Source organism: Symphodus melops, assembly GCF_947650265.1.
Source record: "Symphodus melops genome assembly, chromosome: 4".
In the NCBI taxonomy this organism is placed as follows: domain Eukaryota; kingdom Metazoa; phylum Chordata; class Actinopteri; order Labriformes; family Labridae; genus Symphodus; species Symphodus melops.
The window spans coordinates 556,155-576,113 of record NC_136694.1 but is presented as its reverse complement, the minus strand read 5'-3'; the positions used below and the strand labels follow the sequence as shown (position 1 = coordinate 576,113).

Sequence of the window (19,959 nt, the reverse complement as noted above, 5' to 3'; positions counted from 1 at the left end):
TCATTCTGTGGGAAACTCTGTGTAACATATTACAGCTCTGTAATAACAGGAGCCTATTTTTATTTTTTATGGATGGAATAAGGATGGATTTATAAAAATAGAATAAAGTGCCATCTCAATTATTGTTGGTACAGATTTTCTATTTGGTGACAAAAACCAAGAACATGAAGCTGATCATGAGTCTGTTTCCAGGACATTGAAGTGAGGATACAAACAGCCTACATGGAGAAGGAATGTACAACTATCACCTGTAAACACTCAGGTGAACTTTGAGTTCTGTGTGGACATGTTTTAGGTCTGTTGATAGTATTTTCTGATTAATGAAGTGATAAAAAGAGATATCTAAAATCCCCTCTGTAAATCACTTTATATCTAACATGTTAACTAAATGAAAAAATAATTTTGAACCTGGCCATTTCCAATGTTCAGATTTATATCCCCCCAATGTATGCAAATTAGTGCTTATTTCATTCAATAATGCCTTATTTGCATATTTAAACATAATATTTCAGAAAAGTTGTAATATTAAAAATATTTGTCTTAACATAAGTAATCAACTGTAGAAGTTTCATGTTGATATCTGTGAGTTAATGTTTTTACCCTATTCACCTGTAGTGTCTCGCCTTAACACTCTTCAAACTTGGACCCACGGGGAAACGGGCCCTCTGGTTCTGACCAGCCTGACGGAAAACTGTCCTCCCTTCCACCGCTTCCAACACCTGGAGCAAACATCTGGCCAACAGTCAGCGAGGCTCCACAGCTTTCCCTCCTTGGCCAGCATGATGGCGTTTCCATCCTCCAGCTCGCCACTCCACCAACTAAACCCTGCAGCCACTCTTGGATTTAAACAGCCAATCATCAGCCAGCTTGGACTTTTCCTCCGTCCTCGTTACATCCATCGAGGCTCCGGCCCAAAACTAACCCTCCATAAACCTCATCGCCGCTCTGCTACAAACATCCCGTCTCTATGGTCATCCGTCATGGGAACGCCGTTTCTCCAGCAAACATCTGCACAGGAAATGCAGCCAGACCTCCACAGTCCAGCCCGGACAACAAGGAGAGACCTCCGCACTCTGGGCTGGACACATTTGGTGGAGTGGACTCCAGCCTGAGCGGACTGGATTTGACCGCCCTGCGACCTCTACAGAGATTTAGCCCACAGACTCCTCAACACTCAATCCATCAAGAATAAATCCAGGCTGACTGAAGAGACATGAGAGAAAGAAAAGTGGACTTCATGTGTGTGACAGGAAGTTGGCAGCAGCCAGAGGTTGACTCTGCCCTAAATGAAGCCTGTCCCCCTGGCTACAGTTACTTAGAGGCAGCCTGCAGCACTGGCCGTGGTGGTGGCCTCGCTATCATCCACCCACAGGACCTGGACTCGTCCCCCATCCTACTACCTCCAACTTCCTCCTGCCACTGTCTCGCATTTAAATGTAAACTCATCCCATGACTGTGCTTCTCATCGAGCGGCCCCCAAAACCCAACTCAGCTTTCATGCTGGAAATATCTGCTCTCCTTCCAACGCTCTGTCCAACATCTACAAACACCAGAATCCTGGGACATTTCAAGATTCATGTCCACACCCCCTCATGTCCTCCAGCTCCTGGACTCCCTCACCCTCCAACAACACACACTCGACCTGCTCATCAGGAAGCTCCAGGTCTATGATGTCGGGGTTGTTTCAGTGGAGCTGCCCTTCCCCTCCCCCGACACCAAACCAAAGCTGCACATTCATTTCAGAAACATCAAAAACATGGACACAGATGGATCTTCAACTTCTCTCCTCGAGCTCTGCAAACTGCCTCTCTGTCACTGACTCAGTGGATTTTTACCACCAGTCCCTGAGCAGTCTCCTAGACCTCCACGCCCCCTTAACATCCAGATCAGTCTCCTTTTCACGCACTGCACCACGGTACAACGGCGAGCTGCGGATGATGAAGGCAGCTGGGCGGGCCCTGGAGCGGCGGATCAAGACCTCTGGACTGTTCACAAACAGGCCTACAGGGACCACAAGAGGGCTTAAGCTCTGATGGATGCTGGGTCCAGGTTCCAGTCCAGCATCATAAATAACAGCCCCGGTGACTCCAAACAACTCTTTGAAACAATAAACCATCTTCTCAAAGCCCCTTCACCCTGCCACTCTGAGGACACAGAGGACAGGTGCAACATGCACGTGAGACAACAGCCGTTCACACCTGTCCACCACTCCTGCATCAAGCCATCAAAGTGTCCACCCACTCCCTGAGACTGTCCAGCCCCTCTGCTCCTTCTGCAGTGTCACACAGGAAGAGGTGGAGGCCATGGTCAGAGAACTGAAGCCATCCACCTGTGCACTGGAGCCTTTCCCCTCAGCCCTACTGAAGTCCAACATGTCTGCCATCTCTACACTCATCACTACCATCAGAAACCTCTCCCTCCTGGCTGCCCATATCCCACCTGCATTCAAACCTGCTGTCATCAGACCACTACTGGAAAAACCCACCCTGGATCCACAAGTTCTGTTCAACTACAGGCCCATCTCCAATCTCCCGTTTCTTTCTAAGGCTCTGGAGAAAACTGTTGCAGCACAACTTCAAGATCAGCTCACTCACAATAATGTGTTTGAAAAACTCCAGTCTGGTTTCTGTCCTGGCCATAGAACAGGAACTGCTTTGGTCCGGGTCACTAAGGACCTTCTGATGGCAGCAGACACCGGTACCCCATCACTTCTCATCCTTTTGGATCTTACAGCAGCCTTTGATACAGTCGATCATCACATCCTCCTTCATGAACCACAGAGCGAACAAAAACAGAAGAACAGCTCCAACAGCTTCACAGAAGGAAAAAAAAAAAGTGTTTTTTTATTTTCTTAAAGGACACTTCACCCGTGGAAACATGAATCTTGACCTTTGGTCATACGTGTAGGAGACATGTGAAATAAATGTTAAAGTCGCTGCCAGCTGTGCTCCCAGAATGCACTGCACCGCAGGCCACTCCCACTGAAGCTAAAGCGCTCTGTTTACGTTCTACAACACATACGCACGTTTCCCTCGGCCGTTTCCCACATTTCAGAAGGAATCGGCATTTTAGGAATTCAAACAGATTCTCTGCCTGTGTCCAAAGACAAACCACCGACAGCACCAGCCCGCCTCAACTCGAGCCGGCCCGGGCTCCTCGTCTTCAGCGCCGCCCCCCGTTCCTCCATCAGCCTCAACTGTTCGCCGCTATATTGCGGCTGGTAGAAAAACTTCCGATTCCTAAATCCTCTTCATCCATATCAGATTTTAGATTCTGACAGTGAGGCCCCGCCCACTGACCTTCAACAGGTTTGTAGCTTCAGAGGGTCAAAAGCACGATGTAGTTTCACCCCCTCTAACTAAAACAGCCTCCGATGAAATGAGGATTTTTTTCCTCCTCAGAAAAGAAATGTGGAGCTTTCCCGTCTCCGGGGAAAATCAGGGCAGAAAGCAGGAGCAGGTTTCTAAAGATACACAGCTTCATGCAGATGAGTGAAATCTCCCTTTAATGGTCTGATGGTCAGCACACGCGTGTGCACACACAGGATCCATGTCAACATGAGCTAACGGACAGATGTCAGAGTGAGAGGGCTGCACACAGCGAGCGCTCCTGAGAAGGTACAATGTGTTGCTCAAGGTGTCCTCGGCAGTGCTCAGGAAGTCAACTAGCAACACTACACTGGACCCAGCTACTGCCGAGCCCATCATGTGACCTCAACCTGTTGTCAGATAATCACATGGTCAGCTGTTCCATGACTCCTTCTCTACTCGCCTTTATGTTGTCTCTGTTTCATCTTCTTTCAAACATGTTGCCGCCATTTTGTTTTTTTCTTTCTTTCCCAGAACAGTGACATTTCTCAGCTTCAACATTTCACACCTTTCTTTTTTTTTTTTTACATTTTCAACCAAATAAGGGGTTCCAATATTTTACAGATCTTTTGTTTTTTTCTTTTTATATATTTTTCTGTTCTGATTGACAATTTACACACCTGCCGATCATTTAGGAAATAGGGGAACGCTTTTACATCTTTCAAATATAATTTAGAATATTTACTTTTGAAAATGAGCATCAGTAATAAAAGCATATTTCACCATGTTTTAAACAGAAAATGAAGAAATTAAAGGTTGCTGCATGTTCAAAAAGAAGAAGGAAGAAGCTAACTTTAAAAAATGTAGAAATGAAAACAAGATGTAGCGTGCATTTTATTCTGTTCAAACATGTTGGAAAGTTGTCTGTGTGTTTGTTTTGTTGCAGCTGGCAGCAAACAAAGACATGACCACAGTCATTTCCTACCACACTCGCACCTTCACACTCTCACAGGAGCTCCTCCTTCATCATTTGGAAATCTAAAAGTGTTCATGTGTGTCAGAGGACGTTGGACACGTCTGGACACAAAGATATATAAAGAGAGAGCGGCAGGTCCTGGACCTGTGCTGAGGACCGCTCATCTCATTCAAAGACCTCCCAACGTTTGCAGCATCAGCTCTTTCTGCAGACTGCTAGCTCTCACTTTGGACTAGCAGACTTTTCTTTAAAGCTCCATCATGACAGACATTGAATCAACACTGCAGACTGAAGTGAACTTGTTGTTTTTGTGTGTTTGTAGATTCCTGAGTTGTCCTGATTGCAGCGCTGCAGACAAACATGCTGACCTTCATATCCCTGTTCTGACTCTGCGGCTGGATGCTGCCTGCAGTCTTTTACACTTCCTGTTCCTCACACAATCATTCAACAACAAGTCGACCACACATCACTTTAACAACTAATGTTGGGAGCAAAGGTCCGCTTTAGATCGGACCATTCTACCATACTTAGATAATCATCCACATCATTGATAAATAAATGTGTGAGGTCAAACACAGCAGTTAGTCTGCTTTTTGTATGTTGGATTTTTGCATGGATACACTGAACTTCACCTAGTTTTAACCATCGTTCCTGATCCCAGTGAATATCATCTGCATGTCTGTATTCTGTCACTCAGAGGAACTCTTTGTACCAGCTAGCTTCATGTGGTTCAATGACCTTGAATGACCTTTGCCCTTCATGATTGTCTTTGTCTCCCCTCAGATCCGTTTCAACTTCCCTCTCCGAGAGAAAAACCAAGACATCCCGCTGAGTGTGGTTAAAGATTGTGTCCATGACATGTACGCTTCCTGCCAAGCACAGAGGAGCCACAAGGTCAAGGTCAAATACTTCAAGAGAGAGAACGAAGGCATATTGCACAAAGTCTGGAAACTTGCTGACAAGTGTGTAAAGAGGAACAAGAGGATCTAAGTGAGGAGCATTTTCCAGCCATCTGTATCTACACGTCTGGTCAGAAAAACTTTGAGGAATTATTCAACAGTGCGGTCCGAACCAACAGATCTGAATATGGCACCACCTTCCAGTTTCACTCTTTACATTTCTGGCTAACATCTGCCATTCAGATCCTTCATAGGCACAAACAATGCCACATCAGTTAGCGCAGATCTGGCACCGAGTTTACCGGCAAACCAACCAAATGATCCGGTTTGGTATGTTGGCCTCCAGCTCTCACAATCCAACACTCACTCACTTCGGTAAATTCAGACCTGTTACGGGGCTGATCTGAAGAAATATCCCCGTCTGAAAGACATGGAGGAAGAGGTGCTAATTCCCCCCTATGAGATGTTTCAGATAGCTGAGATCCAGAAGGAGAAAAATAAAGGAAAGCTGAGCGACTGTGAGACTGTGTACGTCCTGGAGAGGATCGGATTTTACAGCAATCTCAACTGCAAAGCTGCAAACGTAGATCAGTGATTCTCAAACTGAATTTTACTAGACAGATATTTGTCCATCTACAAAGACGGTGACGAATGTTTGCAGAGTAGGAACATTAAAAGATTCACATCAATATGTGTGAACATAAATAAAACCCTTTTTATCCATTACGTCCCGCCTGGACGACTGCACAACTCCCTCAATCCAAATTCTGTGACTTGTTCTTAAGTCCCTGCATGGTCCAGCCCCCCCCCTCCTTTAACCCTCTAGACCCCACCACGTCCACTTAGGTCCTCCGATCAGTCCCTCCTTGTTGTCCCTCGAGCCCAGGCTGACCCCCGTCACGGGCACCAACACAAACTAACTCATTACATCCATTCAAGACTCAAAAACACCCAGCTGAAACAAGTCCCATATTTGTAATGATTTTATTCTACTGTGTGAACATGTATGTTTGTATGCCTCTACATGTATGATGATGTGAGTGTGTGGATTTGTCTTTCTTTGATTCTGTTTTGGCGTTCTGCCTGTGAAGCATTTTGGTCAGCTGAAGATTTTTTTTTAATCGAGCTAAACAAATAAACTTTGACTTGACTTTTTCATATCTATTGTCCACGCTCGTCTCGTGTCCACCGAGCATTTTGTCTGGGCAGAAAAGCGAGGGCTGTGAGCTCGGGAGTGTTAGCGTGAAGCGGCTGGTATCCATGGTTACCACAGAGCAGCCACTTCACCCCTGGAATCCTTCGTCTCCTCTGTTGTGCACAGACAGCGTGCACATATCTCACGCTGACAACAAAGTGTGAACTGCACACAGGTTGGATCTGTGTCATTCATCTGGTTTAAAAAAAAAAAGCCCCCTCACTTCCTTTAACAAGCACAAAATGCTGGCAGCCAAACCCTGCATCATGCGTGTGAGCAAGACAAGAAGCTGCAAACTCCAGCTCAGTGAAACATGTGACACACAGGCCAGAGACTTCCTGCCTGTGACCATCAAACTGTGACCGTCTCCTCCCTCTGACCCCGGGTCACCTCACACACTCTAAACTCCAAACTCCTTCATGACACGTTCAAACTGTGCCAGGTAAGAAGAATTAATAATCTGTACATGAACACATAGAGCAACATAAGAAAAGTCTATATCCTCCATCTTGTCCTCACTCTCTGCTCTTTTTACAGCACAAACGTGATGATTGATGTTGGATTCATGTTCCTGCTGTTTTCACATTTCATTGGATATAAATATATTTCTACTAATAGACTCTGTTTTAGTGCAGCTGTCAGGATGGTGCTGCCTCCTGGGATTAATAAAGTATTGATGATTGTGATTGTGGAAGCTTACTGCATAGCGTTCATCTGTCTGCAGGCGTGTGCACAGAAGTCCTGACTTACATTTACATCCGTGTGGAGAAATATCGGGATCTTTGAAATCGTTAAAGACGCCATTACTCAGAAAATAAATCTAACTGTGTAACAGCTCAACTTTATAATCCTCTTAGTCGTATCAACAGTTAATGCTGAGTTTGAAAATCTCACTGAAGCCTTCTTAAGCAAAGCGGGGCCCCGGTCCAGAGGGGCGGCGAGGGCCTCCCTTGAGATCTGATTGGAGAACCCAGAACTTTTGTCTGATCAGAGGAGAAACTCTGGAGCACTTTGAGATTTAGAAAATGTAAAGTGCTTTACAAATAAAATGTATTAATATTATTATTCAAAGACAAAAGGAAGATTTCTCTGCTCCTGGAAACAGAAGAAGGAAAAACATGTTGTAAACAGTGAAAGCATTGTAAAGGTAAACAGGCTGTTTGAGACTTACTGAATGTTTAAAGGTTGGAATAAAGAAAAGGAGATAAACTCTGTGAATCTTTGGAGAGTTGGACTCAGTTTCACTTTGACTAAAAACTTCTGACTCCCATCATGAAGAAGCTCGGACACAGAGAAGACGTTCGGACACATCTTTAAATCTTGACTCCACTTTTGGAGTGAAATCTCGTCGTCACCTTCTTTGACTTCTTCTCTCCAAACTAAAGTTGTTGAACCGAGTCGTTAAACAGGAAACACTGGAGATAAAGTGACGAGACGCCAGAGCTGATCCATCACTGACTTCACTGTCAGAGCGCCGTCAGAGTGCCGCCATCCCCGTTTGACTACAGTCTGTAGAGACGCTAGAGATGGCGTGCAGACAGGCTGTAGAGACGCTAGAGATGGCGTGCAGACAGGCTGTAGAGACGGTAGAGGTGGCGTGCAGACAGGCTGTAGAGACGGTAGAGGTGGCGTGCAGACAGGCTGTAGAGACGCTAGAGATGGCGTGCAGACAGGCTGTAGAGACGCTAGAGATGGCGTGCAGACAGGCTGTAGAGACGCTAGAGATGGCGTGCAGACAGGCTGTAGAGACGCTAGAGATGGCGTGCAGACAGGCTGTAGAGACGGTAGAGGTGGCGTGCAGACAGGCTGTAGAGACGGTAGAGGTGGCGTGCAGACAGGCTGTAGAGACGGTAGAGGTGGCGTGCAGACAGTCTGTAGAGACGGTAGAGGTGGCGTGCAGACAGTCTGTAGAGACGGTAGAGGTGGCGTGCAGACAGTCTGTAGAGACGGTAGAGGTGGCGTGCAGACAGTCTGTAGAGACGGTAGAGGTGGCGTGCAGACAGGCTGTAGAGACGGTAGAGGTGGCGTGCAGACAGTCTGTAGAGACGGTAGAGGTGGCGTGCAGACAGGCTGTAGAGACAGTAGAGGTGGCGTGCAGACAGTCTGTAGAGACGGTAGAGGTGGCGTGCAGACAGTCTGTAGAGACGGTAGAGGTGGCGTGCAGACAGGCTGTAGAGACGGTAGAGGTGGCGTGCAGACAGGCTGTAGAGACGGTAGAGGTGGCGTGCAGACAGGCTGTAGAGACGGTAGAGGTGGCGTGCAGACAGTCTGTAGAGGTGGCGTGCAGACAGCCTGTATACACTGCTTTGAGCTCAATCACTGAGCGGCTGCTAACGGGATATTTGTAACTGACAATTCGTCCTTCGGCTGCTCCGCGTTGTAAATCAAACATCTGCGGACTTGTTCAAGTTGTATTTATTTATCACTGTATACCAATAAAGTCCCTGTTTTACACTTTCATTAGTAACTTGTTGAAACAGACAAAAGAAAGGTTCAATTATTAGCCTGGAAACGGCGGTCAAAAACGGTGTGCTTCTCCCCGGTAAGCAGCACACCTGAGGAACAATCACCTCTTCTTCTACTTTTCCCCTTTCCACATGACTGCTGTCCAATACGCCACCTACTGTGGTAATCAGGTAATGACCTGAACACACAGTACAAAATGGCTCCAACACTGAGTGTGAGCTAAAACAAAGACACATTTAACTATTATGAAGGAGAATCTCACCAGGGATGTGCACATGGGTGCTAGATTTAATCTGATGACAGATGGCGTCCTGTGTGACCACACAGCTGTAGGTGTCGCTCTTGGTCACATTCGTTTTGAGGATGATGAAGCTGCCTCCATTTTCTGTGACCTGAGTCTTCACAGCATGAAGGATGTTTCCAGAACTGTCCCTCAACTCCACTGTAGGTTCAGGAGACGCTCCTTCAACTTCACACTGCAGCACGGCCTGGTCATTTGTTGGTTCAAGTGAGGTGACAGTCGGCTTTCGACATGCAACTGTGAACAGAGAATAAACAAGAAATGATTCAGGTTCTTTACAGCATCAGAAATGTAATCATGTGAATCCTCTGGTCATCACATATCTGATTAAAGAGGTTTATAAAAGGAGGAATAGAGAAGCTAAATTCATGTCTCAATAATAAATCAGATTATTTGTCCCAGCAGGCTGACATGTTGAAGGACCCTGTAGACCACCTGACCTGAACCCCCTTCATCAGAGCTGCTCGGTGTGGAGGACTCATGGTTATATTAACGTACAAAAAGCTTTGATTGATTCCTTTAAACTGACGTGTTGTGAGTCTTTACGTCACAAACTGAAGGATAATGTCCACTGAAGTGAATTAGAAATACTTTAAATATTCCTGAGTGGTATCAGGTCTGTCACGTGACAGGCAGAGGATGACATCATCAGGACTCACCTTGTTCCTCCTTAGTTCTGTCCTTTAATCTTTTAACACGCGGAGGATGCGCGCGACCCCAAATACAAACGTTCAGACTAATTAACTACAAAAAGACGTTTTTTCTTATGACTGTAAACATCACTACAAACATATTATATATAGTTTGAAAGCTCAGCTTTTCGTTTTTACACAGGAATTAAAAATGACAGTTAAAGGATAAAATACTTTAAACAGTGACGTCATACTTTACCGTTTTAAACCGTTAGCATCTCAGAAGGTCTCGCGACGAGCCGCCGTTCAAATGTATTTATAGAGTGAAAACCAGACATTTGAAACAAACACCGGCTCATTTCACTGAAAAACATTCCGCTGATTAAAAACAGCTGCTTTGTGTTCAAGTTGAAGAATAAATTCATTAAATAAAAGTCCATCGTGTCCTCCGGTTAGTTTCACGGCCGCTTGTCAATCTACCGAAACAGCTAATTCTCCGTCAAAGTTTAATTATTAAAACACACTTTGGACCAATCATGTTCGGTATCTCTACAATCAGTAAACGCCCAGCAACCAAACAAACCAATCAGCGTCTTTCTGTGAACAGGAGTCGCGAGCCTGTCGGACTTTTAACTCAATCAGCCAATTAAAACATTGCATCTGTTCTCGTGCGCTGCTTAACTTTGATTGACAGCTAGCTTCTGCCAATGAGAAGTCAACACCATGACAAAGCCCAAAATTTGTAACCAATCAATTTACCTGCCTGAGCATACCCGGAAGTTAACCGTTAGGTAATGTGAGCAACAGTGGGACATGAACGAATCACAAAAACTTGATTTAAATATTTGTAGAGGTGTAAGTAATTTATAAAAACTGTATAAAATGTATTTAAATTAAAATCATTTATTTTTAAAGGCAGAATCAAAGACGTTCACACATTTTAAATCACTTTTTGTTGATTCAAAGTGAGGTGAATTATCTTATTTTGGTAACTTTAGAAAAGTTTAAGAGCGCTCTGTGGACACCTGCTGGACATGCTCTGTACTGCACTTTGTCAAATATCTCTGAGTCTGTTCAGTCTGTCAACATGAAACTTCATACAGATATTATAGACAAGTTGAGTCAAATATCCTGAACATTTCAACCTAATGGCCCGTTGTATGGTACATTTATTGTGTTTTAAAAATGGAAATAAAGAAAAAAAAGCAAAAGAAAACTTTTTTTATCTGATAAATCATTTATCACACGTCCTGAATCGAGGATTCAAGAAAGGCTAACACACTACATGAACCCTCAGAGTCTTTACTTTCTCCTGATGATATGAACATGTGTCTGCCTCGTAACATCCAATCAGCATAAACAAATTAAAACTGTTACATCGAGAGGCAAAAATATACCTTAATATAAAGAATGTCAACATGTTAAGATGCACTCTGAAAGAAAAAAGAAAATATATGAAGTTAGAGAATGTGTGTGATGTTATTAACATGACATATAGAGCAGATATGCTTCAGGTTCAGACTATGAAAGTAACATTTTATCCAGTTATATTAAATCATCTAAAATCTGAATACAAAGCTTCAGTCTCTGACTTTATAAACCAGCTGAAGCTGCAGCAGGAGAGAGGAGACTTGTTTGTAATAAGAGTCAAAGAGTCGGACGCTGGTGGACAAGTGGTTAGTTTGAACTCCACATGTACATTTATGCTATATAAGTTTAAGTCTAAGTCTAAGTCTAATGCTAACTGCACAGGTTTAACCTGTAATTATGTTGACTCTTAGTCACATGGGGGCTGCTAAATCTTCAATGTGATCCAGTTGTTTTTGTTGAGGTGAACATCAGCCTGTCAGAGTGTTAACTTAAACATGTTCCTTAGGCTGCTCGTATTAAGCTGAAATGTTTAGTAAATATCCAACGTGATTCATGACGACTTTAAGAAACGTTCATCAGTGACTCTTAAACCCGTCATCTCACTAAACATGTTTTTAACTGTTATTTTAAAAAACTCACCAACAACCAGCTCAATGGTGAACTGCTGAGGAGGCTTCAGACGAGGAAAAACACAGATGTAGACTCCACTGTCGGCCATATTTGTCTCTGTGATATTTATGGAGGCGTTACCGTTCTTCAGCTCCTCGTTAAAATGTGACACTCGACCTTCAAACTTTATGTCTTGACCTGAAAGACCGTGACCATAATATTCTCCTCCGTTGTACAAGAACACATTTTGATCGCCTTTCTTCCAGTCAAACAGCGTTGTCTGGATGTTCTCCTTGGTGCTGAGGGAACACGGTAACACAGCATCTTGGCCTCTTTCCACCTTCACTTGAACTGAAACACAAACATGAGAGTGAATCAGTTTGTTTCCATGAAAACAGTAAAGTCAGTGAATGGAGCATCAACATGTTGTAGTGCTGGATATACAGTCTTGATGTGTGTTTAGTTGAGGGAGCTGTCCTCCACAGTGAGTAGAAGCTGAAAGTAGTCCAGGAGCTGATGTTTCTAAAGACCCTTTTCCACCAAAGATCCCCAGAACTAAAAGGTTCAGGGACTTCTCTTCAGAACTAAAAGGTTCAGGGACTTCTCTTCAGAACTAAAAGGTTCAGGGACTTCTCTTCATAGAACTAAAAGGTTCAGGGACTTCTCTTCAGAACTAAAAGGTTCAGGGACTTCTCTTCATAGAACTAAAAGGTTCAGGGACTTCTCTTCATAGAACTAAAAGGTTCAGGGACTTCTCTTCATAGAACTAAAAGATTCAGGGACTTCTCTTTATAGAACTAAAAGGTTCAGGGACTTCTCTTTATAGAACTAAAAGGTTCAGGGACTTCTCTTCAGAACTAAAAGATTCAGGGACTTCTCTTCTAAGAACTAAAAGATTCAGGGACTTCTCTTTATAGAACTAAAAGGTTCAGGGACTTCTCTTCATAGAACTAAAAGATTCAGGGACTTCTCTTCTAAGAACTAAAAGATTCAGGGACTTCTCTTTATAGAACTAAAAGGTTCAGGGACTTCTCTTCAGAACTAAAAGGTTCAGGGACTTCTCTTCATAGAACTAAAAGGTTCAGGGACTTCTCTTTATAGAACTAAAAGATTCAGGGACTTCTCTTCAGAACTAAAAGGTTCAGGGACTTCTCTTCTAAGAACTAAAAGGTTCAGGGACTTCTCTTTATAGAACTAAAAGGTTCAGGGACTTCTCTTCAGAACTAAAAGGTTCAGGGACTTCTCTTCATAGAACTAAAAGGTTCAGGGACTTCTCTTCATAGAACTAAAAGGTTCAGGGACTTCTCTTCATAGAACTAAAAGGTTCAGGGACTTCTCTTCAGAACTAAAAGGTTCAGGGACTTCTCTTCATGAACTAAAAGGTTCAGGGACTTCTCTTCAGAACTAAAAGGTTCAGGGACTTCTCTTCAGGAACTAAAAGGTTCAGGGACTTCTCTTCATAGAACTAAAAGGTTCAGGGACTTCTCTTCAGGAACTAAAAGGTTCAGGGACTTCTCTTCATAGAACTAAAAGGTTCAGGGACTTCTCTTCATGAACTAAAAGGTTCAGGGACTTCTCTTCAGAACTAAAAGGTTCAGGGACTTCTCTTCAGGAACTAAAAGGTTCAGGGACTTCTCTTCATAGAACTAAAAGGTTCAGGGACCTGATTGACTTTGGTCATGGTTTCATTGAGTAACAGTGGAAAGGAGACGAGTGCTGTGTTCAGGGTTTCCTTAAAAAGAAAGAGGACTTTAAATCCAAATATTCAAAGAATCAACAGTGGATACCTCCCTTCATTTCACCAAACACCTGACAAACACCTGTTAGGACCTGATATTAACCCCTGACATGAATCTCTTCAAGTTCATATTGGGGGGGGAAAGGTGGATTTTGACATTTAAACTTTAGAACATCTGATTTTTGAAGGTGAACTGTGAATGAAGCTGTTTGGTCAGAGGAGGAGACCTCTGACTGTGACCCTCCTGAACCATGAATAATCCCCGCTGTGCCCCCTGAAACATGCTGAGCTATAAGCACATCAACAGCTCAGCTCTTACACATGCTGTGCAGTCTGATGGCAGCTTCACTAAATTAAAAACACTGAGGTAAATATTAAAGAGAAAGGTTCAAGTAAAGGAAGTCAAGTCTTATTCTATAACCATAAATGTGTAAACTTGAAGTGTGAGACCTCTGACCTGTTTCAGATTTGATCTCTGCACCCGCAGAAGTCAAACAACACAAACAGGTCATTCTGCTTTCATAGATTAGATTAGATGGGAAAATGTTCAAATGTGCTGCCAGAGAGAGAGAGGACAAGTCTGAACCTCTGCAGGATGTCTCAGTCCTGACTCCAGGAGTCGTGTGGGAATCCATCCACTTTTTGGTCTTTAATGAAGTTTAATAACATTTAAATTTAGAGTGATGTTGGTATGATGGAGGAACAGGAAGTCCCGCCCCCACCTCTTCACCTCAAACAGCCTCCAGAAACAGAAACCGACCGCTACATCCTGTTATCTCTATTCTTGATTATGACACCTCACCCCTGCTCTCTCTCTCTCTCTCTCTCTCTGGGTAAGATGTGTTGAGTCTCTACATCCTACTCCCCCCCCCCCCCCTCATGTATTTATTCCTTCACTGCACGTCTGGATGGTTTTCTTGGTTTAGTTTTGGCTGGAGGTCCGAGCTCGTCCTGTTTTCAGCTCGTTTTAGGGGGAGGTGCTGAACCAATGCAACACGCTTCACTTCCTGTTTGTTTTCTTTCATTTCTGTTTAATAAAAAAAACTTAATTTGTCCCCGGGGGGGGGGAATTCAAAGAAACATCTGCAGTAGTGAAGAGATGTAAAATAGTGTATATTGATGGAGGGAGAGAAGCTTGTTTCTCATGGAGGCTTCATCATGAGCGCTTCACATTAAGGACACATGAACGACAGACACCATCCTTCTAACATAAAGCAGCTCTTCTGCTGTAAACACAACACTGTCACTGTCACACTCTGAAACCTTCAATACTGCCACCTACATGCATATGTGACAAATAATCAATCAATATATATTCCTACAGAGCTGTGTGTAAGTAGGCAGATACTCAATAATAAAGTGATTAGGTAGAGCTATAAAAAAGATGATTAAAAGAATAAAGTGAGCGTGGTGCTCTGATGGATCAGATAAGAGAAGTGATATCAAACAGAGTAAAGTGGAGGAGTGCATGAGGACCAGTATAAGCATCATAAAAGGCACGAGGGGGGGTCAAGGTTCAGCTTCAGGAGGAAGGAAATAAACATTTCATAGGACTTATTTCTTTTTCTTTTTTTTTTAAAGATTAAAAAAATAACATACATTCTATATAGAGTCAACATACACAATAACATCACAAATAAACATTTTCAAACTTGTGCCCGTCCGTTTGTGATGGTGAAAGAATAAAATCATCTTGTGTTTTCATTTTGTTCATGGCTTCATATAAAACTAGTCTTTGATGGTTTGGGAACTTGCAAACATGCAGCTGATAAACAACAGCAGACAAACAAGTGTGTGTGTGTGTGTGTGTGTGTGTGTGTGTGTGTGTCAGTATATAAGGGTGTGTCAAACTGAGTAACAAAATAAAAGCCCATAATAAAGCTTCATGTAAATACTGACAGAGTGTGTGAGCTGCTGTATCTGAAAAATCATTGAAGAAAAGAAGAAGAAGGAGTGACTCTGAGAAACACGCAGCTCGTCGAGTCTCACTCAGAGTTTCTCGGAAATGATGGTGGTGTCTGCAACACACACACACACACACGCAAACACACACGCGCGCGCGCACACCTGCAGCAGAGTGACCGCTGAGCATTAAAAATCAGATCGATGACGTAATGACTATTATCAACATGACATATGAAATAAAGAGTTCCGACTTCTTACCGGTTCCCTCCGCTGATTGGATGAGAGAGCTGCTGAGGAGGAGAGAGAGGAGAAGGATCTGCATGCTGCTCATCTGAACATGAAACATCACTGAACGCACTCTTCTCTGCGCGACGACGTTTAACACGCTCTCTGCCTTCCTATTGGTCCGTCACTAACTTACTCTTCAGATAACAGCACCGGAAACGACCACAACCCCGTAGAGGACGTGAAACCCTTCAGAATAAAAGCCTCCTCTCCTCATGACTCTTGATTATATTTATTGAATGTTATTTCTAAAGGAACCATGATTAATGTTAAACACACGTTGCACATGTCAGCTAGGTGAGATAAATAGAAATAAAAAGGGAGGTGTTCAGCTGGAAATGTAAAGGAGTGAGGTGAACGGGACAATTCAGACAGAACCGTGAATGTGATCTTATTATGTTCATCTCCCTCCACTGGCTCCTTACTGCTCATATCACATTTCAAACTCTGCTGTTCGAGAACCAATCAGAGACAGAAACGTCTCCTTACCTGAACTTACCTGTCCCCTTCCCCCTCCCCCGCCCTAAAGCTCAGCCAATGAGAGGCGTCTGATCCATCCCACAGCCATCTGTTGGCTTCCTTTAAAGCCTGCTTCTGCAGCATGCTGTCACATGGAGATCAGAGAGTGCTGCACACGTTCATCTCCTCACCCAGCAGGAACCAGCACAGCTCATTCAGAGAGAGGAGGGAGGAGATAAGGAGGCAGATAAAGTGTGTCACTGTCTGATGTGGATTAATGATTGTCAGTCTGAACAGCTGCTTCCTTAGAAACAGATCAAATAGAATGACAGGTGAGTTTATGAGCTGCACACCTCCATTTAAAGTCACATCAACTTTATAACATGCAATCAATAGTACAAAGTATCGGCTCGCCTGCCTTGACTCACATCTGAAGTTGATTGTTAATCCAAAGGGTTGAATATGACGTGGGTCCACTGTTTGCAGCTACAACTACAGCTTCAGCTCTTCTGGGAACGCTGTCCACCAGCTTTAGGAGTGTTTATGGGAATTCTTGAGCATCCAGAAGAACATGAGTGAGGTCAAACACTGATGTTGGACCAGAAGGCCTGACTCTGATTCATCCCAAAGATTGTTCTATCAGGACTCTGTGCAGTCAATCAAAATGAAAGATATGACAAAGGATATGACTCCAGCAGCTCAACCCTCCAACAGCCACCTTTGACATTTACTGTGTTCCCCTTAGTTCCCCTTCAACAACCCGGCCCCCCTCCACTACCTCCGCGCAGACGAGCCCCACCTGTACCCCTTCCAAGGCTAGATCTGAACCTACACCAGTCTCCCAATAAGAGCCCAAAAGAGTGTGTGTACTGATGTGTTCTGGGTCCAGGTTTTAAGGCAAATGCTAAGCCTGACATCTCCAGGGAAAAGCCAGGGAAGTGTCATGGTTTGGTTTTGTTCTGTTTTTGATTCTGTTTTAGTTTTCATTATTTCCCTCGTGTTCTGTGTATCTATGTTCCTAGTGTGTTTACTTTAGTCTTCAGTGTGTTTCTCTGTGTCCTCCTATGTTGCATGTTAGTTTATTTCCTGTCTTGTGTTTTAAGTCTGGTCTTTGGTGTTTCCTGTTTTATTTTGTAGATCTGGTTTTGGTGGTGTCAGTGTTGGGTTTTACTTTGTACTGGTCTTCAGTGTTCTGGTCTTGTGTTCTTTTTTCCTTGTGTTTCCCGCCTTAGATTAAAACGTACGGTCACTCTATCTAACTTGATTCCAGTTGTGCGTCAGCCACAGTGTGAATCTAGCAAAGTTCATAGCATGTTACAATTTGCTCTATTAAATGTTAGATCTCTATCAGGCAAGTCACTTTTAATTAATGATCTCATAATCGAAGAGAATTTGGATTTTATGTTTTTAACTGAAACTTGGTTAAATGAGAACAACAGTGCAGCAGCACTTATTGAAACAGCTCCTCCAAACTTGAATTTTATCAGTGAAGTTAGAGAGTCGAGGAGAGGAGGTGGAGTAGCTGCTCTGTACAACAACAAGTACCAATGCAAACAGCTGATGGGAAATTCTGCTCTTTTGAACACATTGCACTCCAGCTGAGCTCACCCTGTTGTGCAATATTAGTCACTATCTACAGGCCACCAAAGTATAATGCAAACTTCTTTTGTGACCTCAACAAACTATTGTCTGCTGTGTGTATTGATTATGACTGTGTCGTTATAGTGGGTGATTTCAACATTCATTTAGACAATCCAAGAGATAACAGTGTGAAATCACTGAGTGGATGTGTCAGAACTTTTTACAACTGAACCCAGAAAAGACTGAGGTGATTGTTTTTGGCCCTAAAGAGGAAAGGTCAGAGGTCAGCACTTGTATTGAATCCATGTCCTTAAGAACAACAAATCAAGCCAGAAATCTTGGTGTGATTATGGACTCAGACCTCAAATTCAACAACCACATTAAGATGGTAACAAAATCAGCTTATTACCATTTGAAAAATATTGCAAGAATCAAAAGTTTTCTGGCCAAACAAGATTCAGAGAAACTTGTTCATGCTTTTATTTTCAGCAGGCTGGATTATTGTAACGGTGTGTTTACAGGCCTCAGTAAAAAATCTGTCCGACAGCTGCAGCTGATCCAGAACGCAGCAGCCAGAGTCCTCACCAACACAAAGAGGGTGGAGCACATTACACCTGTGCTTCAATCACTGCACTGGCTGCCTGTGTGTCAGAGGATCCACTTCAAAATCTTACTACTGGTCTATAAAGCATTAAATGGTCTTGGCCCTAAGTACAGAATATAAAACATCCAGACCGCTCAGGTCCTCAGGAAGAGGTTTACTCAGTGTTCCCAGAGTCAGAACCAAACAAGGTGAAGCAGCGTTTAGTCACTACGCTCCTCACCTGTGGAACAAACTCCCTGAACACCTGAGGACTGCCGGCACACTCAACTCCTTTAAATCAGCCTTAAAACTTTATTATTCACTCAGGCTGAACATCAGAAATATACTGTCTGCCTTACTGCAACACATTCTTCCTTTCTTAATAGTTTTAACAGTTGTTCCTTTATCCAGTATTTTCACTTTTATTCTATTCCTTTTTTTTGATTTTAGTGTTTTAATATATTTAGTAAATTTGATTTTGACTATTTTCGTTTGTATTAAAATAAACTATTTTAATTCACTTAGTATTTGGTCCTTGTGTTTAGTTTTCCCTCCCTACAGCTTCAGTTCAACCTACATTTTGTTTCCTTTTGATTGACTATAATAAATACCTTTTTTTATATTTTGGTAAAACGACTCTGCCTCTTCAGTTTTTTTCAAACTTATGTGTCTTTAATTTTCCTGTTTTGGTTCCAATATTTGTGTATCTCCTGGGTGCAAGTCCCCAGGTGGCTTATTTTATTGTTTTACAGAAAATCCCAAAAATCCCCACGCCCGCCCCGTCACAAAAACTCTATAAATAAACTTGCCTTGTATCAGTCAGGAATGTGTTGGCCCACTTCTGCTGATTCTCAGGAAACCAGACTCTTCATGTTGATACCTGGAAGTCGTTTCACAACAGGATGTTGGTGCAGAAGTGAGAATGAAACCAAGCTGCTGGTTCTTTTTTTTAAGATTTATTTTTAGGGATTTTTAGCCTTTATTGGATTGGACAGTGGATACAGTCAGAAACCAGGGAGAGAGAAAGGGAACCTGCCTGTGTGAGGACTATAGCCTCGATGCATGGACACACACACACACTGCCACTGTGCCACCAGCACCAGTTGCCCCCCCCCCCCCCGGTCAAATGAGTCTGGACCCGCCCCTGAACACAGGATCAGTCTTATTCAGAGTTTGAAAGAAGGACACAGAGATGTGTGTCGTGTCTGACTGTAGCTCAGAGTGACCGAGGCTTTCTGACATGAAGCATCACAACATTATGACATCATATATGTTCAAGTGTATGATTGACAGATGCATCAATAAATGAGATGTAGATGCTGTGATCAGGTGGCCTCTCTATGACACAACGTGGCCTTCAAAGTGCCGAGTGGCTTCTTTAAGACTTGTTGAGCTGGTTGCTGGTTTCTCTCTTCAGATCTGACTCGTCTGTGGACGACGTGCAGCCGGACAGCACGGCCTCCTTCTTACAACATTCACAGGTTTATTCTGAACAACATGGATCCACTCATTTATTCTTTTCAAATCATTTCAATCTCATTCAAATTCAAATCAAAAAACTTTATTGACCTCGGGGGGAATTCACAGACACATGGAGCAGAAAGACAGAGCAATAAAAAATTAAATAAAAACACAGATTCATGGGGACGAC

At 43.2% G+C, this 19,959-nt stretch overlaps 2 protein-coding genes across 6 annotated transcripts in view; both read right to left on the bottom strand.

Moving 5' to 3' along the window:
* Positions 1 to 16,173, bottom strand: part of LOC306822720 (V-set domain-containing T-cell activation inhibitor 1-like) — a 134,239-nt gene extending 118,066 nt beyond the window's left edge. For 3 of the 5 annotated variants that reach the window (XM_079341903.1, XM_079341902.1, XM_079341904.1), the window contains exons 1-3: positions 15,659 to 16,171; positions 11,788 to 12,108; positions 9,107 to 9,382 (exon numbers count right to left, since the gene is read on the bottom strand). In XM_079341903.1, coding sequence (XP_079198029.1) covers positions 9,107 to 9,382; positions 11,788 to 12,108; positions 15,659 to 15,746 — 685 coding nt within the window. In that variant the 5' untranslated portion in view covers positions 15,747 to 16,171. Of the gene's footprint in view, positions 1 to 8,664; positions 9,023 to 9,106; positions 9,383 to 11,787; positions 12,109 to 15,658 lie in introns of those variants that run through there. The other 2 variants (XM_079341906.1, XM_079341905.1) reach the window with 2 other exon arrangements.
* The window catches only part of LOC306823067 (butyrophilin-like protein 1), a gene marked incomplete at its 3' end in the record, with an annotated part of 66,783 nt that overhangs the window by 33,889 nt on the left and 12,935 nt on the right, over positions 1 to 19,959 (bottom strand). The window lies entirely within an intron of this gene.